This window comes from Hemibagrus wyckioides, linkage group LG19, assembly GCF_019097595.1.
Source record: "Hemibagrus wyckioides isolate EC202008001 linkage group LG19, SWU_Hwy_1.0, whole genome shotgun sequence".
NCBI lineage: Eukaryota > Metazoa > Chordata > Actinopteri > Siluriformes > Bagridae > Hemibagrus > Hemibagrus wyckioides.
The window spans coordinates 5,585,001-5,611,823 of NC_080728.1; the positions used below are offsets into that span (position 1 = coordinate 5,585,001).

At 39.2% G+C, this 26,823-nt stretch overlaps 2 protein-coding genes across 5 annotated transcripts in view; one reads left to right on the plus strand and one right to left on the minus strand.

Annotated features, from left to right (window-relative positions):
• Window positions 1-11,464, minus strand: part of ptpro (protein tyrosine phosphatase receptor type O) — a 67,669-nt gene extending 56,205 nt beyond the window's left edge. For all 4 annotated transcript variants that reach the window (XM_058417704.1, XM_058417706.1, XM_058417705.1 and 1 more), the window contains exon 1: window positions 11,095-11,464. In XM_058417704.1, coding sequence (XP_058273687.1) covers window positions 11,095-11,154 — 60 coding nt within the window. In that variant the 5' untranslated portion in view covers window positions 11,155-11,464. The remainder of the gene's footprint in view (window positions 1-11,094) is intronic.
• Window positions 11,465-15,468: 4,004 nt separating this feature from the next.
• Window positions 15,469-26,823, plus strand: part of rerg (RAS-like, estrogen-regulated, growth inhibitor) — a 51,874-nt gene continuing 40,519 nt past the window's right edge. The window contains exons 1-2 of the mRNA XM_058417829.1: window positions 15,469-15,654; window positions 23,500-23,674. Of these exons, the coding sequence (XP_058273812.1) occupies window positions 23,614-23,674 (61 nt within the window). The 5' untranslated portion in view covers window positions 15,469-15,654; window positions 23,500-23,613. The remainder of the gene's footprint in view (window positions 15,655-23,499; window positions 23,675-26,823) is intronic.

Below are 26,823 nucleotides of genomic sequence, written 5' to 3' on the forward strand. Positions count from 1 at the left end.
AAGGAAGGGACAGTGGTGAACCGGCGACAGGGTCATGGGCAGCCAAGGCTCACTGATGGACATGGGGAGCGAAGGCTGGCCCGTGTGATCCGATCCAACAGACGAGCTACTGATGCTCAAACTGCTGAAGAAGTTAATGCTGGTTCTGATAGAAAGGTGTCAGAATACACAGTGCAGGACAGGTCAGGGCTTTTATGGCATCAAAAGGGGACAAAGACAATATTAGGCGGGTGGTCATAATGTTATGCCTGGTTGGTATATATACGTATATTCATGGTATTTTCTACAGTAAAGACATAAATAATGTAAAGATAATACAAAGATAGTAATGTTTTTGTGATCAGCATAAAGTCTTGAGAAACACTACAGTCACACAACTCCTATACCGCTGTGACAGGGCAATTTTTTAAAAAATATCTCATTGATTGTTGCATGCTGCACCTTCTGTCCATTTTCTGGATCATTAGCCTTATCCCTGCGTGTCAACAATTCGGATCTTCAACATGTCTTTGGCTCAATAAGCAGCCGCGGCCTCTGTCAGTGTTTACTTTTTTAATCGCAGGGAGTGCACCCGGCAGACATGCTGACAATACCCTTCTTAATTAAAGGAGTTTGCTTTTTGATGCTTGTTGACACGTTCTCCTCTGGCTTTTCAAAATAATCTGGTCTTAATAATCTGTTTTTGCTTTAGGTGGTGGAAAATAAAAAGAATTGACGTTTCCAGCCTTCGCTGCTTAAGGGTTTTTGACACACTTTATAAATAACAGATGTTTTGATTCACATCTGATCTTCTGTATAAGAACCACTTCCATATTACGAAGGAAGCTCCTTTTGGAGAGCTTGTCTAGGAATGAAACTCTGTCTGCCGCCATGCTCAGGGGTGGTGGAAGCTCAAGTAGTTAAGCTCTGGGTTGCTGATTGGCAGATCAGGGTTCAAGCCTCAGCATTGTCAAGCTGCCACTGTTGGGCCCTTGAGCAAGCCCCACTCCTGCTCCAGGGGCTGCATCATGGCTGACCCTGTGCTCTGACCCCAACCTTCTGAGGATGGGATATACGAAGAAAGAATTTCACTCTGCAGTAATGTATACGTGACAAATAAAGGCTACATAACTCGTTCTACCTGCAAGATGCCCAGATTGTTCTGCATAACCATGTCACTCATTCTTATCATGGGGAGGAATTGTATTGTATATATCCTGTATGACACTATATGGCACAGCCTTATATTACACCCCTAATAAAGGGGTAGCTAACATCATGTAGCAATGTATGGTGATGTAATTAGCTAGTTAAATGGATTCATATAAACAGAGGACACTGCGCTAGTATATGGACTCATTGGGGCAATTTTTGAATATGTGTTGTGCTAGCATAGGAGTCATATAACAAGCTTGCAATACACTTTATTGAGCTCCTGATGTGTGTGCTAGAGCAGGCAGGGGGTCAGACATGAAGCACCTTATAGCTACAGCAACACATACCAAATGACAGCTTTCTCAAAGTCAACAGGAAGTTGGGTTTATTTTCTTGTACTGGTCCTTGAGCTATCAGGCTAATATGAATAACAAATAAATAAATAAATCATTTTAAAAAACCTAATAGATGGAAGCGGAAACCCGCATGTCCTGGTCACCATGGCAACCGATTTGTTCACAGCTGACACTGTATCCTCACTAGCGGTTCTGATTTTCTCTGAAATTCAGAATACAAACGAACCACGCAAAAAAAAAAAAAAATTCATTGTGAAATATAACTATTTTTTGTTGTTTTAATAACCTTTAATGATCTACATTGTGGGAACGTTCAAAGCAAATCAAACCCAGACGTTACCACCAGTGGGTTTTACGTCCATTAGTCAAGCCTTCTTCCAGCATTAATGGAAATGTCCGTCAGGTCTGTATAAAGCATGGACAGTCCCTCGAAATGCGAGCGCTTTGAGACCTGTGTGTTTAACGCCACGTGTGGGGGAAAGGCACTGAAAGGAAGATTTAAAATGGAAGAGCTACATGTTCTTAGGTAGGATGTGCTCAGGATAAGGCGTTTTGGCCACTCGGCCCTCTTCATTTTCTAAAGTGGGAATTAAATAAAATAAGTTTTTAGACCACATGGCCATGTGAGAGGATAATCTGATTGGAAGAAGTGTCTTCAGAAGGGCTTTTCACACGTGAACCAGTTCCTCTGCATGACGGTAAACTCCGGCTAAACACGATCCTGGGTTTATGTTGTTGGAGGTTTCACACTGTACATACTTTACCCGGGATTAACAATTAATCCTGAATCTTCATAATCTGATGTTTCACTCTCTGCATTCCTAAACCCTGCTGCAACCTTCTTTTGCACCATCCATTTTTATCCATTGTCTATGCCCGATTTATTCCTAATTAGGGTCATGGGGATCTGCTGGAGCCTATCCCAGCACACATTGGTGAAAGGTGGGGGTACACTCTGGACACATCGCCAGTCCATCACAGGCCCACATATATAGACAGACAACCACACACACTCCTAATTTAGAATAACCAATCAACCTTATGTACATGGTTTTGGACTGTGTCTGGAGTACCAGGGGGAAACCCACACAGTACCAGGGGTAAACCCACACAGTACCAGGGGTAAACCCATACAGTACCAGGGGTAAACCCACACAGTACCAGGGGTAAACCCATACAGTACCAGGGGTAAACCCACACAGTACCAGGGGTAAACCCACACAGTACCAGGGGTAAACCCACACAGTACCAGGGGTAAACCCATACAGTACCAGGGGTAAACCCACACAGTACCAGGGGTAAACCCATGCAGGCACAGGGAGAACATGCAAACTCCACACAGAAAGACCCCTGCCTGTTCGAACCCAGGACCTTCTTGCTGTGAGGCGACAGCGCTAACCACTAATCCACCATGCTGCCCCATCAACAACCCTGATTTAAATAACGTTTTAAATAACGGCTTGTCTCGCGCTTTCACATCAGTGATAAGAAAAAGTTCAGGTCTGCTGTTCTGTACTCCAGCAGTTTGTTATCTTTCACAGCTTTATCATCGTTTGTCGAATTTTTAAGTTTGTTGTGTATTTTCCACGTATAACCCTGTCACATATAACCCTGCTTCTAACAGTGAAACAGATTTTTATGATATTACTAGTATTCTTTAAATGAATGTTAGTCCTTCCTTATTACTGAGGGTCCAGGGAATAAGTAAGCCTTATTCATAAATCCAGTAGCATTCAGGGAATGGATGTGAAAGGAACATTGTTTAAACTGTCAGTCCCAAACCAATACATCTCTAGCACTAAAGCAGAAATGTCTTCACACATACACACACACATACACACACACACTACCAACAGTGGTATGGGTAAGGGTTAAAAAAGGAGGAGCTTGACCCTTGTTTGTATAATGAATGTAACCCCATGAGAGAGAGAGAGAGAGAGAGAGGGAGAGATCGTCACTCTCCCACAGCTGCCAACATTCTTATGCAAACCTTAACGTATTCTTCCTCCCTCGGGCAACAAACCGGACACAATAGGCAAAAAAAAAACCCAACAGGTTCCTTCAAGCTGAAGAACTTCCTAGAGTTTTAAACTATGACTTTAATGAGGGACGATTTATACACTCAGTGGAGTCTTTTCAACTGTGTGTGTGTGTGTGTGTGTGTGTGTGAATTTTACTTAACGAGTATTAGTTTAATCCTGGATCTATACTACATCTTTCAGATTTTGCCTAAACCTACACACACACACACACACACAAACTGTGTCTTTTTAATATAATAGCAAATAGTGAACAATATCTGCGAGAGGTATAAAGCAAAATTTGTAAAAGCCCAGTTTCATAAAATTCCTTCCTTTATATGGAACATATAGGGAAGTAACAACATTTGATAAATACACAAATGAACTGGATTTACTGAAACAATGAACTGCTGATCAGATGCTTTTTTTTCTTCCTATATTAAGTGCTCTTTCCTCCACCGTAAACAAACAGAGGACTGAATTCCTGTGTGAAGGCGTCCATGTGTGATGTTTTATTTGTGAGGGGGAGGAGGTGGCGGTCAGTGCAGGGCCCAGGGCTCCTCCGGCATTTAATTAAAAGCAAACACGGAGGAATGTGGATGTGAGTGTGCACAGAGAGAGAGAGAGAGAGAGAGAGAGAGAGAGAGAGAGCAATCACCCAGGAAGGAAAAACAAAGGGCCCTCCCTCGCTGGAAGTAGCACGCCACCCACTGCCTGAATGAATGGAAGGGTGCTACAATAGCTCTTCTTTGCACACTCATCGCTCCTCAATCAGCCTCCCGGCAGAGCAGGAGGAGCTTACCAGTAAATTGCAGGAGTTCTTCCTCCTCTGCCTGACAGCAGGGGTTTCCAATCACATCCGTCGTCCGTCTAAGAAAAGCATCTGATTGGCAGAGACCTGACTCAGCATTGTTAGTGCTGTCGGGGTTTCTTCATCCTTCCATACCAAGCTCCCCCGAGTGTCCGTGGGACTAGAACTTTCTTTACTCGAGCTGAAATTCCAAAAGAACCTTTCTGTCATGATATCTTAAAGCTTCCTTCCTGAGACATTATGACCTGAATTGCCTTCGCATCAAAAGTTCAACCAGCGTTCACTCCAGATCGCATTAAAAAGTTAAAGATTTTTTTTTTTTTTTGGAAGATGCTACGCCAGATGTCTGTGCATCCCCGACATCTGTCTGTGAGTTCCTTGGTTGCCAATTTAACGACCCTCATTTGCTGCACCACCAGCAGAGACCAATGAGGCGTACAGACACAAAGGAGAGCAACTCGCTGCCAGGCTCGCACTGCTTCTCTTTGGGGCCTCTGTGCGTGAATGCAGGCCTCGTTTGCCAGCTCCCATCATGCCACAGAGGGCAAAATGTCCCCGGACAGACTCAATGGGCATACTGTGCTCTAGATGAAACGGCCATGAAGCCACGATGAGGCCCCCAACCCGAAGTTTACTCCATTTTCTCTCGTTGTTGCGAAGGCAGTTTGAAAACACTCATTCTTCTTCAGTAAGCACTTTATGCTGGTGCACTGGACTAATCCCAGGAGTCTATCACTGCACTCATGATAGGAATACACTCTGGATGAGACCCCTGTCCACTCTCTCTCACACACACACATTTACACATTCACACACTCATTTACAACTTTGACCTAATCCATCTTCCAAGGGAGGAAACTGGCAAAACCCGGAAGAAACCTGTGCAGATATGGGGAGAACTGGAGACCCTGGAGCTGGAGCTTATATGAGCAGAAACAAATCAACTCAAACCACTAGCTATATCATGCCACGAACTATAAACAGCTTCAATATCAATTGATACGAAACCACTAAACCTCAAATCCAGGACACAATAGCTGTTCGAATCCCTATAAAAAGCCACACAATCAGAATACGTAGCTAAACAAATGCTAAACATTCAAACTCTGCATTATTTTGTGCACAAAAATGACATTAAACATTGGCTCGCAGTGCCTGCTTAAAATAGGAGCCCCCATTCATTATATAAGCTTATTACAGAGAGCCATCAGATGGATAGGAACAGGAGATCAAATGCGATCTCGGCCGTCTGTAATATCACATGCAGAGCACGGATAGTTCAGGCCTGCCGCTTTGCTCTCCCAAGAATTAATCAGCGAGGCAGTCTGTGGTCCCAACAGCCTAATATTTTAAGCTGGGTAAAATCCGCTTCCTCTTTTTGCTCTCTACGGCTGAAAGTAGAAAGGGCTTTGACGCTGGAAAGAAACTTGAGCAAGAGAGGAACTAGAAACTAATAGCTGAGATTTGAGCTGTAAACCTAGACACTAAAACCTAAAGAATGTTCTAACTCAATCGGATGCACATGCGATACAATAACCTTCAGCTGTAATATAATAGAACCGCTATTCCTGCTCATGCTATAGCACCATGAGATTCCCACTTTAAACAGTTTATACTGGACAGAACTGATAGTATGAGATGATAAAACATGACACTATGATGCAATAAAGAATTTACATTACGGCGTGATAAAAAATGTACCCTACAAAATCATTAAAAAAAAATGTTTTGCACTATGCGGTAATGAAGAATAGACGCTATGAGGTAATAAAAAATGAGACGATAAAGAATTAACAGTATGATTGACACTAATGGCTAATAAAAACACCACAAAATAATTATAATAATGAAAAATGATAATAAATAATAATTACAATAATAATTTATAATAAGAGTTTAATAATATTAAAAATATAATTTAAAAAATTGCACTATAATAATAATAAATTTATCTGCTCATAAAAAAAATGGACACTATGTTGTAACAAAGAATTTAAACTCTGAGCTAATAGCAAATTTACACAGTGAGGTATTAAAGAATTTACATTATGAGATTACACTATGAGACAGTAACGGATTTAATCTAAGGGGTAATAAAGAACTGATGCAATGAGGCATTAAAACTACACTAGAAGGTGGTAAAATATATATATAATAAGGGGTATGAGAGAATTCACACTAATTACAGATGTGCATGATGATGTCATAACTGTGTAGTTACGCTGATGTAGTTATCAGTCTCATAGGTTTCATCAGAAAACACTGGCTAGCTCTTACTGGCTATATTCACTGCCAGACATGTCAGAGAACACAGAGATAAATCATGGCACGTGAGCAGCTGCTTTCTAAACCAATCGAAAATGACTGATGACTGATGACAAATAACACAATTCCTTTCTTTTTACTGGGATGCGCAACTGGATTAGACCTTTTCTTTCATTGCCAGAGGTTAAACAAGTGAAATGAATAGGCGTTAATTACATTGTTCAGCTCAATAGTTTGATCCCCACCCATCCCCATCCCCCAAAACCCAAATATGTCACCTTGTCATTAACTAGTCCCAGTGTAGTGTTATATTTGCCCTGGGCATTCGATGATCATTACTGTCAAACCCTGATCATTTTTACACCAGGTTTTAAATAGATTGTTGAAATGACAAATTCTCTGAACTGCTCTACCCACACCTTAACAAATCCAGCGCCATGGCAACCGTAACAGCACCATTTCCCACCATACCCGTCATCAATCATCTCTGTCTAATTAGACTGAAGTAGATTATATTCACCAATGCAGGATGCAATATCAATGCACTGTCTCTACACGCTTAAAGGAATAGCTCTCAAAGGGTTCTATCACTTGCTTCATGTATGGAACATCACTATGTTTTTATATAGATACATTTTGAAAGCTTCAAGGCTACCAAGTTCTAGAATCATTTACTATTATTATATACTATAATATAATATTCTATATTATAAAAAATAATATATTATATTTTATTATTATTATTATATACTATAATATAGTATTTTATATTATAAAAATAATATATAAAATTTTATTATTATTATTATTTTTACATAATATAAAATACTGTAATATAATATTTTATTTTATTACATAATATATAATATTTTATTGTTATTATTATTATCAGATACAAATTTAGACAAAACCAACAAATTCGAAATATAAATTTATTTCAACAAAAAACATTGTTAAAAAAATGCGAAACTCCTCCATTTTATTATTAAGCATTTCTCTCATTTCAGCGTTAATTATTTCACAAATTTAATCAACTAGCTATTAATCTATATTGATCTTTTGTAAAAACCTGCCTTTTTTTGTAAACCTGTCATCTGAAACACCTCACAGCATTATCGCTGTATTATTCATAAAGATAAAACTCCAAACAGTAATAGCCCTGATTTCAGCTCTCACACATTCTCTGAATTATTGAAGTGTTTTAATATAAATCCTCATCGCTCTCCGAGAATTCTACACAGTGTCTACTGTTTCTTTAGGGAAAAGTTTCTATTGACCAAGTACTGAACCACAGGGCTTATTTTTTAAGAGTATACATACAGATGACCTAAATACAGAGCACATGTGGGTTAAACCCGTCTGCGCTTCAACCACGACTGATCGATTTCTTTTCTCATGCAACGTGAATCGATCGCGCCACGACTGCAACGACAGAGCTGTCCGATGTGCAAATTGAGCATCCGAGGTTTATCAAAAGGAGCCGAGGATCTACATCAAAGCCGATGCTGACATCCGTGATGGATAATTAGTGAGATAATTGATTGTTAAAACACAATACATTGGTTATACCGGTGCACTGATTTGAATTCCCGCTAACGCGACTGCCCTCTAACAGCAGCGCTCTAACTCTAACTCTGTCTCTGGGATTAAATAACGGATTGATGGATGGATTTGGCCTGGAATCAGCCTGGGGTGGTCTGAATAAGACAACAAAATAATCACTGTTGCAATTAGCAGCTGGAAACGGTGTACCAGCACCCCAGGTTCATTTATTATCACTAAATTGCTGTACGATGGGGGAAAATATACTAATACAAAGCAATACATTCTTCCCTATTCTGGGAATCTGAGTTTTCCACAATGATGGAGGCTCAGCAAGGTGCATGCGCATGGTCATACAGCAGCCGACTTCTTAGCTGGACGCTCCGGTGTTTGATCTGGGAGCAGGCTAATTTGATAAGTGCTGCATCAATAAGCTCAAACGCTGTCAGATTACCATAAACCATACTGTCATCTGCTGCCTTCTGTCCTACAGCTTCTACTCTAAAAATCCTCCACCGAAGGTTCGAGCAGTCGCAGTTAATATACACAGATACAAATGAATCACGTACATATAATAAGAGATTACCAAATCCTATTAAAGAAACATAATACAAAAAAAAAAAACCCCAATGAACTCCAAATCAGACCCCCTCTTGCGCTCGAGTGGGCGCTTGATTATTAATGCCTGACTCATTGGCAGGACTCTGTCACCATGGTAACCAGGCTCAGGTGCGATGTTGAACAATGACGTCACCTTAACTGTGGCTTTCGCACACATCAATAAAAAGAAAAAAGAGAGAAGGGGAAAAGGCAAAGTCAGAGAAGTGATAGAAATTCTGCTCTTCTCTTTACAGCAATATTATTTGCTTAGGGCAAAGCACCAAAGGGGGGTGGGGGGGAGGGACTATTCTACGGGAATGTTTACTATTCAATGTAATATCTATAACAGAGAGGGGAAAAAAACAGTTCTATGAATTATTTAGTAACTACAGAGAAACTAACAGCAAGTATAAGAGTTTAGATTAGAAATTATGGGATCAACCGAACTGAGACAACATCCCTAAATCTGGCGCTCATTCTTTCATTTGTTTGCCATGTTATTGAATTGCTGCTGCCTTTCCGACATGCTTGTGCACTTACTGAAGGCTGGAGCTATGCCAGGCATGTCTGGGATGTAATCCGAGGCTTTCGTTCGAAGCAAAATCTTTATTCATCTTCAGTACCTGCTTCATGCTGGTCAGGTGCGAGGAGGGAATACACCCTGGATGGGATGCATGGCATCATGGGCACACACATTCACATAAAGAAGTCAATTAAAGTCATTCATTTGTATACTGCCATGTTCTTGGAAGCAGGAAGGAACCCGGAGAGCTGTGTTTGTCAACTCTGCGATCAGGATCGTGCTTCCTGCACAATTACACCCTTGAAGCACAACACTATTTCTGACAAAAGTTGTTAAAGGTGAATTAATGGTGCATTTATTCTTTATTTCTATATTAAGTTGCTGATATAGCCTGGTTGGAACTTCCGATTCATGCACTTCCAAGGCGTTTGGATACGCCACCTGTCAATCATTTTATAGCCATTCCTTTAAAAAAAGAACAGGAATCATCACGAGCCAAGAATCAGCGAGTACACAATCACCACACTGATTCAGCTTGGACGGATACATGAAATAAAACGTCACTTTGCCTTGCTATCATGATGATTCAACTTCATTGTAACATGATAACACCACAATGTCATCCTGCTTCAGTGGAAATGTATTAAGGAGCCTGGGTCATGTCGCGGTTTCTCCTGATTCTCATGATGTCTCGGGGAGTTCTTCCTCGTTGCTCATTAAGGCTCTTTATCCAGATTTTCGCCAATGCTGCTTTGTCACAGTGTCGGTTATTAAAAGCGCTATATAAATATAAATACATAATAAATGTTAATGAATGAATAGATGAAGGTGGGATGTGGTGTAGATTATCACAGTGATCTCAAGTGCATTATTCTGTCTGTGAAATTTAAATCATAGACTTTTTATCCATTTTCTGTGGCACTGATCCTCCACAGGGTCACATGGAGCCTGGTGTCTATCCCATGGGACTCAAGGCACAAAGCATGGGACCGGATGCCAATGCATCATATGGCACAATCACACACATAGTCAGAGATTACGGAGAATTTTGAGATGCCAATCAACCTATAACACGTCTCTGGACTTGAGTGCATGGAGGAAACCCCTGAAGCACAGGGAGATCATATTAATCTCATTAACATCAACTAAAACAGCTCTAATATACACCATACACCATTTATTACTTGTATTAATACTAGTTCTTCTTACAGATGTGTACAAAAACAAAAATCAAACCCTCAACCCCAGAGGTGTGAGGCAAATCAGTAAGATGTGTTTATGCTTTAAAATTGATAAATATTATTAATCCATCCTTCTCATCTGGATATCCCGGGTGCAGTGAGGCTGCACATGGTCAAGTAGACATGATGATAAAAATCGCACAGCTTTAAAGCTGATCATGGGGAGAAATATACATATATTTCGAAGCAGTACACCAAGTGTAGTATTTGTGACATCCTTGTGAGATTGTGTTAGACATCCTTGTGCCCTGTGCTGTATGTTGCAGTGGCAGGAGCATACACAGCCATCACGACACATAGGCTTCAACTAGCCCATGACCCAAATTCCGCCTGGAGAAACACCAGCAAGCAGTGTGGCAAAGAAAACCTCAAGCCATGCTGGACAAAATGCTGGACATTCTGACTCCAGGAAAGTGTGTAAACGGACATGATCAGGAGCTTTGGTGGAAAAAGAAGGGTGTTTGTAGAAGGTAAGATAGAGACAGACAGACAGACAGACAGGGGCATATGGCTCCCCTCTCCTCCCCTCCCCTCCCCTCCCCTTCTTCGGGTGTGAGTAGAAAAAAAAATCTGCGAGTACAAAATAAAGATGGTCACCTACCTGGATGCTGAGGAAGAGGATGAGAAAGCGGTAAAGGACGTGAAGCAGCGTCGAAGTCATGGTTCTCGCCTGTAAAGCCAGTGGTTTAGCAGCTAGCTAGCGCTTTTTTCTTGGACAATGGCGATTTTTCTCCTCGCAGCATCAGGGCGCCTGGCGCGCCGCGACCCTACACAAGAGCACTGTTCTCCACACTGCTCCCACTTCCAGCCCTGTCACAAAGCTCGTAATCCAGCCATGGGTTAGTTTAATTAGCGGATGAGGCTTTTTCTGTGAGTTTATTGACAGTGGCACGTCGGTGAGACGCGGAGACTGACCATTGTGCTCCGAGAGAAGAGAGTAACCCAGGCACAGAGAGCCTCAATGAGACTGAGCGCTTTATCCGTCCCTCGCTCCGGAGAAGCCCCGCCCATTACTGGCTCCCCGGAAACCCCGCCCACTCTCGACAAGCGGCTCCGCTAGGACAGTGACGGGCAGGAGGATGAGCATCTCATTAACGCTAGATACTATTCTAATTAACGACAAAAATTACTCTCATGAACATCATTTTTCATCCAGATTAACACCATTAATTATTCTCAATAACACCATTAATTATTCTCAATAACACAATTAATTATTCTCAATAACATAGTTTATTAACACCATTTATTATTCACATTAACACCATTAATTATTCTCATTAACACCATTAATTATTCTCAATAACACAATTAATTATTCTCAATAACATAGTTTATTAACACCATTTATTATTCACATTAACACCATTAATTATTCTCATTAACACCATTAATTATTCTCAATAACACCATTAATTATTCTCAATAACATAGTTTATTAACACCATTTATTATTCACATTAACACCATTAATTATTCTCAATAACACCATTAATTATTCTCAATAACACCATTAATTATTCTCAATAACACAATTAATTATTCTTAATAACATAGTTTATTAACACCATTAATTATTCTCAATAACACCATTAATTATTCTCAATAACATAGTTTATTAACACCATTTATTATTCACGTTAACACCATTAATTATTCTCAATAACACCATTAATTATTCTCAATAACACAATTAATTATTCTCAATAACATAGTTTATTAACACCATTAATTATTCTCAATAACACCATTAATTATTCACATTAACACCATTTATTATTCACGTTAACACCATTAATTATTCTCAATAACACCATTTATTATTCACATTAACACCATTTATTATTCTCAATAACATCCTTTATTAACACCCATTTATTATCCCCATTAACACCATTTATTATTCACATTAACACGATTTATTATTCACATTAACACGATTTATTATTCACATTAACATCACATATTATTACCATTAACACCATTTATTAACCACATTAACATAATTTATTATGCACATTAACACCATTTATTAACACTATTTATTATTCACATTAACGCCATTTATTATTTCCATTAACACCATTTATTATTCACATTAATACCATTTATTATTCCCATCAACACCCTTTATTATTTCCATTAATACAATTTAACACCACATATTATTTCCATTAACACCATTTATTATTCTCAATAACAATTTATTAACACCACATTTATTATTCCCATTAACACCATCTATCAATCACATTCACACCATTACCATCAACGCAATTTATTAACAACATATCTTATTTTCATGAACACACTTATTATTCCCATTAACACTCTTTATTATCATTGACTTCACATATTAATCTCATCAACACCAGATATTATTCTGAACACCATTTACCATTCCCATTAACAACCTTTATTATTCCCAATAACACAATTTATTAACACTATTTATTGTACTCATTAATACAATTGTACACCATATATTATTCCCATTAACACCATTGATCATTTACATTAACACCCTTTATTATTCTCATTAACAAAATGTACTATTCCCATTATCACTATGTATTATTCCCAGTGGCATCAAATATTAATCTCATTTACACACTGTATTATTTCCCATTTATACAATTTATTAACACCATATATTAATCTCATTAACATCATTTATTATCCCAACTATCACCAATTATTATTCCCACTAACCATTTAGTATTCCCACTATCATTATTTATTATTCCCACTAACACCATTTGACAGCACCAATTCTTATTCTCATTAACACCACTTACCCTTCCCTAACACCACTTATTAATCCCAGAAAATAACACTTATTAATCTGTTTAATACCAGTTGATAATTTGCAGACACTGAACACCTTGTTCTGATCTGAGCTTAAGACAATCTGCCAGGAGGAAGAAAGGAAACTGTGTGTAAAGTTCTCCATGAAGAGCTGCAACTGCTGTCAAAGGTGCTTCTACGAAGTCTGAATACTTATCTAAATGAGAGTTGTCTATTCTAGATTGTTACAGTTCTAAAACATGTTTGTTGCTTTTGTTGTGAGTATATTAATGGGTGAAAACAATTATTTGATCTAAATTTATAATATTAAATATTGTGTAGGGAAAAAAGCACAAGGCTTTAAGTACTTTCTGCACTCAGAGGTAGATTATGTGGCCATATGTGCACATCTGACCATCACACCCATGTAGCTCTCCTCAAAAATGTTTCCACAAAGTTAGAAGCACATTATTATTTAGATTGTTGCTGTATGCTGTAGTGTGGCAATTTTCCTTTTTTTAATGACAAAGCCCCTGAGCTCCATGAAGACATGGTGTGTTAAGGTTGGAGTGGAAGAACTGGAGTGTCCTGCACAGAGCCCTGACTCTGACTCAACCCCACTGAACACCTTCGGGATGAAGTGGAACACTGACATAGTGTTTAGCAAAGTGCTTGTTCATTTTGTGTATTTAACAAGTTATTGCTATGGTAAATGTACAATATGTTACTAAGTTTGAAGTACAGATTTTTCTAGAATGAATTTATATGCTGCAGCGTTATAATTTCTCTTCACTGGAACTAAGAGACTCGAACGCTGTTCCAGCATGACAATGCCCTTGTGCACAAAGCCCTTGAGCTCCATGGTGTGTTAAGGTTGGAGTGGAAGAACTGGAGTGTCCTGCACAGAGCCCTGACTCTGACTCAACCCCACTGGGATGAACTTGAACACCGACTGAACCCCAGACCTCCTCACTCTTACAACATCAGTGTCTGATCTCACTAATGCTCTTGTAGCTGAATGATCACTAATCCCCACAGACACGCTCCAACATCTAGTGGAAAACCTTCACAGAACAGTGGAGCTCATTATAACATTAAATACAATGGGAATAAATCTGGACTGAGATGTTCAACACACACTTATGAGTGTGATGGTCAGGTGAAGACAATATTTTAGCCATAAAGTGTAAATATCATTGTATTCATTTCTAACATGAGAGTGGGAAAGATATATAAAATATGATGACTATTTTGCCTCCCGTTCTCATAGCAACAGGGAATAGCTTCTTAAAGACGGCTGGCCAATCATGCTCGAGCTCTCTGAAGTATTGATTAGAGGAATATTCAACAGCAATTGGAAGGTGGGCGTGGTTTCCACTCGAAACCTTATGGCACGTGAAGAACGCGCATAGAAGACCTGCATTTGAAACTGCACTACATAGCATCTAGAGATCATTTGCTAATAAACTCAGAGAGAGAGAGAGAGAGAGAGAGAGAGAGAGACAGAGAGAGAGACTAATCATTTGAATTCGGAATTTGTTGTGCGCCGTTTTAATTGAGAAGGTTAATATCGCCCTCTAGTGGTGACATGGAAACACACACACATTCATTACACATGAAATCATTACAAAGAACCATAAACGTTTAGGAACTGTAAACATATAATAAAGTAAATGCGTGTTGTATTTTTCTCTAATTATTTCTTTCGTAAAAATATTTTAAATATTTTATTTAAACAATTTTCTTTTTCGTTTTAAAGATTTATATAGCTGTTTTTGTGGCTGTGGTGTCAGAGACGTCAGTTAACGTACTCCTAAGGGACCAGACTTCGATACTGTTATACCTCACATACACATCTCACATAAACTTTATATACATAATACATATAGTCATGATAATTAAAACTTAAACCAGTCAAAGATGTGCCTTGTGCTGAAAAACCATGCATTTTCTTGGAAACTTTCCTCACATGTGGTCATCAGGCTGATGATGAGATGCTCCTACTGTTCAGGATATTTCCCAGGTCTTTTCTGATTTTCGTTCACACTCATGCCGCAGATAAGCGCCCTCTTATGAATTAATCTCTATGTTATAAATCCTGGTCCAATAGAGGGCGCCAGAGCCCCGCCCACTGCGCACCGGCGTCTGATTGGACGGTGTGTCCGCTGGGTTTCTCCGACTCCTCCGGCACGAGCCGCGTATTGTCGCTGTTCTCTTCACGCGACTCCAGCGGTGCATCTGCAGCAGCTCACCTGTCTGTGTGTGTTTGTGTGTGTGTGTGTGTGCGCGTGTGTTTATATGTATATGCGCGCGCCCTCTCGTGTGCGCGTGTGTTGCTCAGTGCAAGGACCCAAACCTGGACACACGTTTGAAGGTGAGTCCATTTATTTATTTATTCCCCAAACCCGCAGTTTTCAGCGGTACCATGCAGCAGAACCGGAACATCGGCTGTTTCTCTTAATGCCACTGGTTATTGCCCTAATGCGCGCGTTGGAGTGCGAGGTTGTGGTTCACGGGTATGCGTTAATTGTTGTTTTTGCTCCCATCAGCGGTGAGAGACAGGGCAATATAAACAAACCTGTTGGCAGACAGGACACTGAGGAAACTTGTAATGCGTAGCGTTTACACTGTAGAGAAACGACATGGAGTGAAACTGCTTCAACACTTCAGTAGTGTCAGTAACCTCCAGTAACCCTGATAGAACAACTCCTAGGCTGTAAACCATGCTGCAGTAATATATTACTCCTACACCAGGTTAGACATACCCCTTATAACTTGCTGTGTAACATGTCTTCTTCTTCTTCTTCTTCTTCTTCTTCTTCTCTGTCATTAGAGACAGAATGCGCTCTAATTCATTTCTAACTCTTCAATGACCCGATTCATTTGTACACCGTACTCATCCAATTCATTTTTGACTCACTTTACTGACCTGATTCATGTGTGGTTCACTTTACTGACCCGATTAATTTGTGATTCACTTTACTGACCCGATTAATTTGTGATTCACTTTACTGACCCGATTAATTTGTGATTCACTTTACGGACCTGATTCATTTGTGGCTCACTTTACTGACCCGATTCATTTGTGATTCACTTTACTGACCCGATTAATTTGTGATTCACTTTACTGACCCGATTCATTTGTGATTCATTTTACTGACCCGATTAATTTGTGATTCACTTTACGGACCCGATTAATTTGTGATTCACTTTACGGACCCGATTCATTTGTGGCTCACTTTACTGACCTGATTCATTTGTGATTCACTTTACTGACCTGATTCATTTGTGATTCACTTTACTGACCCGATTCATTTGTGATTCACTTTACTGACCCGATTCATTTGTGATTCACTTTACGGACCTGATTAATTTGTGATTCACTTTACTGACCCGATTCATTTGTGATTCACTTTACTGACCCGATTCATTTGTGATTCACTTTACTGACCTGATTCATTTGTAATTCACTTTACTGACCCGATTAATTTGTGATTCACTTTACGGACCCGATTCATTTGTGGCTCACTTTACTGACCTGATTCATTTGTGATTCACTTTACTGACCTGATTCATTTGTGATTCACTTTACTGACCCGATTCATTTGTGATTCACTTTACTGATCCGATTCATTTGAGATTCACTTTACTGACCCGATTCATTTCTGACTCACTTCACTGACCAGATTCATTTGCGACTCACTTTACTGACCCGATTCATTTGTGACTCACTTTACTGACCCGATTCATTTGTGATTCACTTTACTGACCCGATTCATTTGTGATTCACTTTACGGACCTGATTAATTTGTGGCTCACTTTACTGACCCGATTCATTTGTGATTCACTTTACTGACCCGATTCATTTGTGATTCACTTTACTGACCTGATTCATTTGTGATTCACTTTACTGACCCGATTCATTTGTGATTCACTTTACTGACCCGATTCATTTGCGACTCACTTTACTGACCTGATTCATTTGAGTCTCACTTCACTAACGCGATTCATTTGTGACTTACTTTACTGATCCGATTCATTTGAGTCTCACTTCACTGATCCGATTCATTTGAGATTCACTTTACTGACCCGATTCATTTCTGACTCACTTCACTGACCAGATTCATTTGCGACTCACTTTACTGACCCGATTCATTTGTGACTCACTGTAGTGACCCGATTCATTTAATAATAATAATAATACATTTTATTTATAGGCGCCTTTCTCAACACCCAAGGACACCGAACAATGAGTTACAAAACAAAGCACATAGAAACAATACGACAAAAAACAAGCAACAATAACAAAAAAATACACAAGACTGTGACTGTGTGAGAGGGCAAGTAAGATTTAGGAAGAGTAAGCAAGCTTAAACAGGTGAGACTTGAGTCTAGATTTAAAGATAGACAGAGAGTCAAGGTTACGGATGTCTGGAGGTAAAGAGTTCCAGAGCCGGGGAGCAGAGCAACAGAAAGCCCTCTGCCCCATGGGGGCGAGACGAGCAGAAGGCACAGAAAGTTGAAGAGAAGAGGCAGATCTAAGAGAACGAGAGGGAACATGAATATGGAGAAGATCAGACAAGTAAGAAGGGGCAAGATTGTGAATAGCTTTAAAAGTGAGAAGAAGAATCTTAAAGTCTATGCGAAGCTTGACCGGAAGCCAGTGAAGCTGCTGCAGAACCGGAGTGATGTGGTGAAATGAAGGAGTTTTAGTGATGATACGAGCTGCTGAGTTTTGAACCAGTTGAAGTTTAAGAAGAGATTTATGAGAGAGACCAAAAAGAAGGGAGTTACAATAGTCAATATGTGAGGTAACAAGATTGTGAACAAGAATAGCAGTAGCATTCTGTGTTTGTGACTCTGAGGTGATTAATTTATGACTCACTTTACTGAGCCGATTCATTTGTGAGTCACTTTACTGACCCGATTCATTAGTGACTGTGAGCCGGTTCATTTGTGAGCCGATTCATTCGTGTTTCACTTTACTGCCCCGATTCATTTGTGTCTCACTTTACTGTGCTGATTCATTTGTGACTCTGAGCCGATTTATTTGTGACTCACTTTACTGAACCGATTCATTTGCGACTCACTTTACTGAGCCGATGTGGCAGAGATTCACATCATGAAAGTATATCTGAAAAATCTGCAGGAACTTTGTGATGCAGTCACATCAACATGAAGCACAATCTCAAAGGAATGTTTCCTACATCTTGAAGAATCCATGAAATGATGAACTGAGGCTGTTTAAAGAGAAATGGAGACCTTACCCACTATTAGTGTAGTTTTTAATAAAGTGCTTGGTGAGTACTTCCCAGGCCAATTTTGTGTATACAGTATAACAGGTTATTCCTATGGTAAATGTACACTATATTACTAAATTCAAAGCACAAAATTGTCTAGAATGCATTTATATGCCGCGGCATTATATTTTCCCTTCACTGGAGCTAAGAGACTCAAACCCTGTTCCAGCATGACAATGCCCCTGTGTACAAAGCCCCTGAGCTCCATGAAGACATGGTGTGTTATGGTTGGAGTGGAAGAACTGGAGTGTCCTGCACGGAGCCCTGACTCTGACTCAACCCCACTGAACACCTTTGGGATGAAGTGGAACACCGACTGAACCCCAGATCTCCTCACTCTTACAACATCAGTGTCTGATCTCACTCTTATAGCTGAATGATCACTAATCCCCACAGACACGCTCCATCATCTAGTGGAAATCCTTCACAGAAGAGTGGAGCTCATTATTACAACAGCGAGATGTACTAAGTCCATAGTAATGGTTTTAGAATGGTAATATTTGGACCTTTAAATCATTTTGGCTATACAGTGTATGTCATCTGTAAATTGTACCACTAAATCCAACAGAAATTTCACACTGAATCATAGCGCAGTCTTTTTTTTAAATCATTATTGGAACTGAGTCAGACAAGTTGATTTACGGACACAGACACATTCAAAGTCTTTCTTTTTCATGATCTTTTTTCTTTTTTAAAAGCTATTATGCTTGACACATAGAGAGCTGACCGTCAAAGATGATAAAATTACAGAGTACTGCTAGCATTTGAAAGAATCCTGTATTTCAACCTCATCTCTCTGACTACAGATGTGTGATTACCAAGCTATGTATATATATATATACACTATATTGCCAAAAGTATTCGCTCACCTGCCTTGACTCACATATGAACTTAAGTGACATCCCATTCCTAATCCATAGGGTTCAATATGACGTCGGTCCACCCTTTGCAGCTATAACAGCTTCAACTCTTCTGGGAAGGCTGTCCACAAGGTTTAGGAGTGTGTTTATGGGAATTTTTGACCATTCTTCCAGAAGCGCATTTGTGAGGTCACACACTGATGTTGGACGAGAAGGCCTGGCTCTCAGTCTCCGCTCTAATTCATCCCAAAGGTGTTCTATCGGGTTGAGGTCAGGACTCTGTGCAGGCCAGTCAAGTTCATCCACACCAGACTCTGTCATCCATGTCTTTATGGACCTTGCTTTGTGCACTGGTGCACAGTCATGTTGGAAGAGGAAGGGGCCAGCTCCAAACTGTTCCCACAAAGTTGGGAGCATGGAATTGTCCAAAATGTCTTGGTATGCTGAAGCATTCAGAGTTCCTTTCACTGGAACTAAGGGGCCAAGCCCAGCTCCTGAAAAACAACCCCACACCATAATCCCCCCCTCCACCAAACTTTACACTTGGCACAATGAAGTCAGACAAGTACCGTTCTCCTGGCAACCGCCAAACCCAGACTCGTCCATCAGATTGCCAGATGGAGAAGCGCGATTCGTCACTCCAGAGAACGCGTCTCCACTGCTCTAGAGTCCAGTGGCGGCGTGCTTTACACCACCGCATCCGACGCTTTGCATTGCACTTGGTGATGTATGGCTTGGATGCAGCTGCTCGGCCATGGAAACCCATTCCATGAAGCTCTCTGCGCACTGTTCTTGAGCTAATCTGAAGGCCACATGAAGTTTGGAGGTCTGTAGCGATTGACTCTGCAGAAAGTTAGTGACCTCTTCACACTATGCGCCTCAGCATCCGCTGACCCCGCTCCGTCAGTTTACGTGGCCTACCACTTCGTGGCTGAGTTGCTGTCGTTCCCAAACACTTCCACGTTCTTATAATACAGCTGACAGTTGACTGTGGAATATTTAGGAGCGAGGAAATTTCACGACTGGATTTGTTGCACAGGTGGCATCCTATCACAGTTCCACACTGGAATTCACTGAGCTCCTGAGAGCGACCCATTCTTTCACAAATGTTTGTAAAAACAGTCTGCATGCCTAGGTGCTTGATTTTATACACCTGTGGCCATGGAAGTGATTGGAACACCTGATTCTGATTATTTGGATGGGTGAGCGAATACTTTTGGCAATATAGTGTATATATATATATATATATATATATATATATATATTAACCATATATAATATATATATATATATATATATATATATATATATATATATATAATATATATATATATATATCTAAGTTTTACATTTGCGTGATTCATTTCAAACACAGGGAGTAGTTTTACAGTAGGAGGAATACCAAAACCTTCAAGAAAATGCTTAAATCAGATTAACTGTTGGAAAAGTTTGTTAAATTGAATGAGATCTCCTTTCTTTCTCAGTAGACATTTGCTGTAAAATGATAAATAATGAGCTCCAGCTCTAGCTTTTGTAATCACATTGGGCTTCTGATAATGATAGTGAGCTTGTGGATGTAATTTAGCTACAGCTTGGGCTGGTTTATAATTATTTAGGATGATTTTTAAGCTGTGATTGAGCCCATGGGTCCAATCTGGCAACTCCTTGATCTTGGGGCTGATGAGGGAACATGGATCGGATTATAAAGCCTGCTACTTATTTAGCAAATCCCAAGCACAAAATCAGGGTTTTTCTTTTATTCTTTCTTTCTTTTTTTTTGTGTTGTTTATCCAGCCATTTCCCTGTCAACTATGATTCAGAGATGTCAAATCTAAAGCACCATTTTATTTAAGGAGATATATGCCTACTATTAAACCCCATGATGTCACTTCCAGCCTATACAGCTTATAATTTGAGCATTTAAGTGTTTCTTTTCTGTAATAGAGTGTCTCCACCCTGGCCTTGGTCTGTAATTGAGTCATCAAGTGCTGTCTGCTTTGCCCTCCCTGCTTTTGTGAATTCACCTTCTTTCTGAAAAACAACTTCTCCTAAATTTGTATGAACATGGAGATTCATTCATTAGCTGTAGTCAGTTTATACAGATGGAGCTGGCTCGATGGAATGAATTATCCTTATGTGACTCAGATAAATCAGATGGGAGATGTATGCATGCTAAATTAACACACACACACACACACACGCACACACACACACACACACACAAACACACACACACACCCCACTGTGTGTAAAGACTTGTACACCTGCATGCATGTGAGTGCTTGTATGACTCAGTATATGAATATCATAAATCTCACTGCAGGATCCACTCTATTACACTGATATTTTATACTAATAGCATTGCTCTAAAATACTTTTATGACACTTCCACTGCAGATGATGAAACTAAGACGCTAGTTATCACAAGTTGCTGTCTCGATATCTAGTACCTATGCTCAGTGTCTAATTTACAAACAGGAGGAATGGTCCGATTCTGACTGATTCTGCTTCTCGTCATAGTAGCTGGTAGCCAATAAAATATTAAATACATATTTCAGAAAGTAATAAATCATTTGATTGATATCTGGGGTAGTTATATATGGAATCATAAAGGCTATGTGCATTGTGTTAACCATCCATGAATAAGAATTTCAGAACGAGAAAATATTTCATTTCTAGATGAATAAAAAATATTTCCTCTCATTTTGTCACCAGTTTGGTCATCTATCTATCTATCTATCTATCTATCTATCTATCTATCTATCTATCTATCTATCTATCTATCTATCTGTCTATCTGTCTGTCTGTCTGTCTGTCTGTCTGTCTGTCGTCTGCCTGGAGCATGTTTCTGTGTTTTTAAATGGTAAACATTGTAAGCTAGCAGGTTAATTTTAGCAGTGAATAATTTTCCACAAAAAATCCTGTCAGAAATCCTGTCAGTTTAAGTCGTGGTAGCTAGCAGGTTAATCTTAGCCATGAGTATTTTTTACTAAAATATCCAGTCAAAAATCCTGTCAAGTTAGGTCATGGTAGTTGGTGCTAGTTGGGAATCATTTTCTTTCCTGAAAATCCTGTCAAAAATCCTGTCAGATTAGCTCATGGTAGCTAGCAAATTAATGCTAGTCATGAGGGTTTTTCAGTGGAAAGTCCTGTCAGGTTAGCTATTGTTAGCTATAAGGCTAGTGGTGCATATTTTCACTGAAAATGTGTCCGCTCTTACTGGAAAACCCAGGGAACAAAACAGGAGCTTTGTTTTCTAATATTTATTTTTCCTAGCAAAACTGAAATCCAGGCAGATTCGGTCCTTTTTTTTCCGTCAGTGTTTCATTTTGAACCAAACAGAACATGAAGCCTAAATGATGAGCTGAGTTGAATTGCTAGTCAATTCAACTCAGCCTTGGGCCAATTACACAGTGATTTTTCTAAATGAAACTCATTTCACAAACACAGTGTGTGCAGGACACAACATCGAGTGAATATATAAACCATCAGCTTTTCTGACACCTCAAATAATTAAACGGTTGCCATGTTATCTTCCTTTAAGAAGAAAAATGATTATTTTTAAGGCATATATTTTTCCTCAGTGATGAAAAGAATATACGTTTTTGATTTGCCGTTACTTCCTGTGAGGAATTGGCTGCTGACAGCAAATTAAACAGAATTTGATTTCACAATCTATTTAGTGTCAGGAACTGCTCATTTGTGAATGAATAATTTACAGGCATACCACACACACCTTCACATATGAGCTCGCACACACACACACACACACATTGCCCACACTATGACTGAGAATGACTCATGATGTTATCACTGAGAGAAGCAACAAGAACAGAGAATAATCTGTTTCCAAGACAAGAAGATTCATTAGCATGAGGCTTTTGAGAGGTGAAGCCGTTTCAGCTGTGCTGTCCGCAGAGCAAACTGGATTTGGCATCGGCGTGACCCGAACTTGTGACCCGAACCAATTTAAAATAACACGGGTTTGAGTCCTGCTGTCATGAATGGTATGGGTTATGTAACATAAGTTATTCAGATATTGCGTGTCTGTGTTTGCAGGAGATCCTGCCCTCATATGCAGAGGCAGAGATAAACCAATGAGGAGGCTGCAGCAACACAACAATAGCTGTCCACTCTGTGACTAATCTGTGTGCTGAAGTATCTTCTGTTATCATGGCAAAGAGCCCGGAGGTTAAAGTGGCTGTTTTTGGAAGAGCTGGAGTGGGGAAATCAGGTAAGAGTGAAACTGTATTTCAAGAGTCGACTCAGGAAGATTTTATTTGTTTTCCTGACTTTTAAAGGAGCTTACTGAAAACCTGTTCCAAGTGAGCAATTATTCTACATAATTTATTCCTGTGGAAGGTTTCTACAAATTAATTTTCACATATAAAAATCACACGACAAAGAGAAATAGCACATTTTTGTCAAACTAGCTCAGAACCTACTTACAGCATTTGTCCAGTTTTGGTAAGGAGTTAAAAAATATAACAGTATATAATAGTAATGTATAATACTTTTTCATAATAGTGTATTTTTATTATATCTTTCCTGGTTTTCGGCAACAATTGAATCCCACCGAAAAATATTTATCTCAACTTTAGTAAACTGTACATGATAAAATTCTGCTTTTCTTTTTGATTTAAGTCTGTTTTTGGTTGAACAAAATAATTAAAGACAGTTATAGATAATTAACCCACCCTCGCTGGAGGTTCAGATTGTGTCTGATTTTGTTTCCCATGTGACCGGCCATTTTTCCAATCATGTCATATTGCTTGTGATTAGCTAGGGCAGCACGGTGGCTTAGTGGTTAGCACTGCTGCCTCACAGCAAGAAGGTCCTGGGTTTGAAGCCTTTCTGTGTGGAGATTGCATGTTCACCTCGTGCCTGTGTGGGCTTACTCTGGTTTACTCCCACAGTCCAAAAGCATGTACCTTAGATTGATTGGTAATTCTAAATTGCCTATAAGTGTGTGTGTGGTTATCTGTCTATATGTGTGGCCCTGTGATGGACTGGTGACCTGTCCAGGGTGTACCCCTGCTTTTCACCCAATGTGTGCTGGGATAAGCTCCAGCAGATCCCTGTGACCCTAATTAGGAATAAAAGCGGGTATAGAAAATGGATGGATGGATGTTGTTCAGCTATTTCCAATATTTCTTGTTTTCTCTTGGACTAGGGCTACTGCGTTATAAATTATGTTAAATAGTCATGCTAGGACCTGCTAGTTGAGACTATAAAGTAAGCTCATGTAAGGGCATGTATTTATTTAAATCACCATTAAGGCGTTATTATAACACTTGGAATCAAATGTTTCTGATTGAGAACAAGAAATACATTTTAAACAAGGTTTATTTTTTACACGGTTTAGATAGAGACTTATTAAGCTAAATTAAATTAATGTAAAAGAAAGGACGCTACATTTGATTGACTTGTTTCATTTGTGTTATATCAAGCAGAACTTACTTAAAATGACATGAAGCTATATTTTTAATCAAGCAAATGTTTCAGTGTAATGAATCTAAACACTTTAGTTTCTCTTTATCCATGACTTTTTGCATGGTAACAGAATTAGCTGTAGTTAGAATTACTCGCCTGAGGTAAACACCACTAGATATAATTAAGCTAATATAACTAAAAAGACACCAATTGAATGTTACTGAAATTATACATCAGCAGACAAATTCAATTTCAGTTCATTCACATGGCATAAACAAATGAATTAAATTCAATTAGCCTTTTTTTAAGCTATAAAAAGATTCATTCTTTTTATGGGAAGAGAACAAGCTTAAGTTTACAGCTGTTTTAAAGCTGTTTACAAAAGGTCCAGTTAAAGACGTACAGTATGTCAGTTCAGCCTGTAAGATCGCTGATGGGAATGTTATAGCGTGTTATAAAACATTGTAGGGACTACATGGAAACGTTGAATGGCACTTCTTTATTCTGGTTTGTTTTTAGCTGTTTACTTTTTAGGATTTTTTTTAGCTATGCATTATGTGGTTATTTTTAAAGACATGGTTCTTGGTTTGTTTTGTTATGTACTTTTCCTGCCAGCAGATTAAATGCAAGAGGGTAAAAACAGAATGAAAGCAATGTGAAGCAGTAATGAGGAGAGAGAGAGAGAGATGTATGTTGAGAGTTTTTTAATAGTAACATTGGAGAGAAAGAGTTAAAGAAACTTGCCAGCAATCACAGTACAAACTCATCCATGTGAAGTGGGAAACATGCCTATAGGCTAGACGTTCATGTAGATGATAGAAGGTATGTTATTTACATCTATATTTCTAGTCGCGTTTCTTATATTTGGCAGACGTGTTTATTATGCAAAGCAACGAAGCAGATTGATAGTGTTGGTGCCATATGCCTTCATCCTGAGCTCCGGCTCCACCTCAAGCATGAAATTACACCAGTTTGTGTACACATCACACCCATATGGGCTTATTATAAATTCAGATCCAGATTTATTCCCTTTGTGTCTGCTGTTATAATAATAATAATAATAATAATAATAATAATAATAATTAATCCACTGTTCTGTGAAGGTTTTCCACTAGATGTTGGAGCGTGGCTGTGGGGATTAGTGATCATTCAGCTACAAGAGCATTAGTGAGATCAGACACTGATGTTGTAAGAGTGAGGAGGTCTGGGGTTCAGTCGATGTTCCAGTTCATCCCAAAGGTGTTCAGTGGGGTTGAGTCAGAGTCAGGGCTCTGTGCAGGACACTCCAGTTCTTCCACTCCGTAACACCTTAACACACCATGTCTTCATGGAGCTCAGGGGCTTTGTGCAGAGGCCATGCTGGAACAGGGTTTGAGTCTCTTAGTTCCAGTGAAGAGGAATTGTAATGTTACAGCATACAAAGACAGTTTGTGTTTTAGATTTGGGGCAACCGTTTGTAGAAGAACCACATATGGGTGTGATGGCCAGAGGTGCACATACATTTGTCCATATAGTGTATCTAGATGGTGGAGAAGCTTATAGTAAAACAACTGGCTTGGAATTTTTAACCAAATCATCAGAAACAAAATTAAGAGAGTTTTGGAAAGAACAGAGAGAACTTTTCTTAAGATTACTTAAGAGCCAAGTGAGTTAATTCCTTCTGCTGTTTGTGGTGAGTGTCATCAATCAGACGCTCAGGGTCCCGTATTCTAATACAATTCACTCATCAAGCTGTGCTTTTTCTGTAGCTGATAATGAAAAAAGCCCTGAAGTGTTCATTAACAGAAATGAATACAGATAAATAAATAGAAAAATAAAAAGTCATGCATGTGCACACACACATTCAGAATAAAATACTATTGTCCAACATTTAATTTAGCCATGACAGATTCATTTCCACAAACAGAGTGTACAGAGGAACAAATACACAAAACCCCACATGTGTCTGGC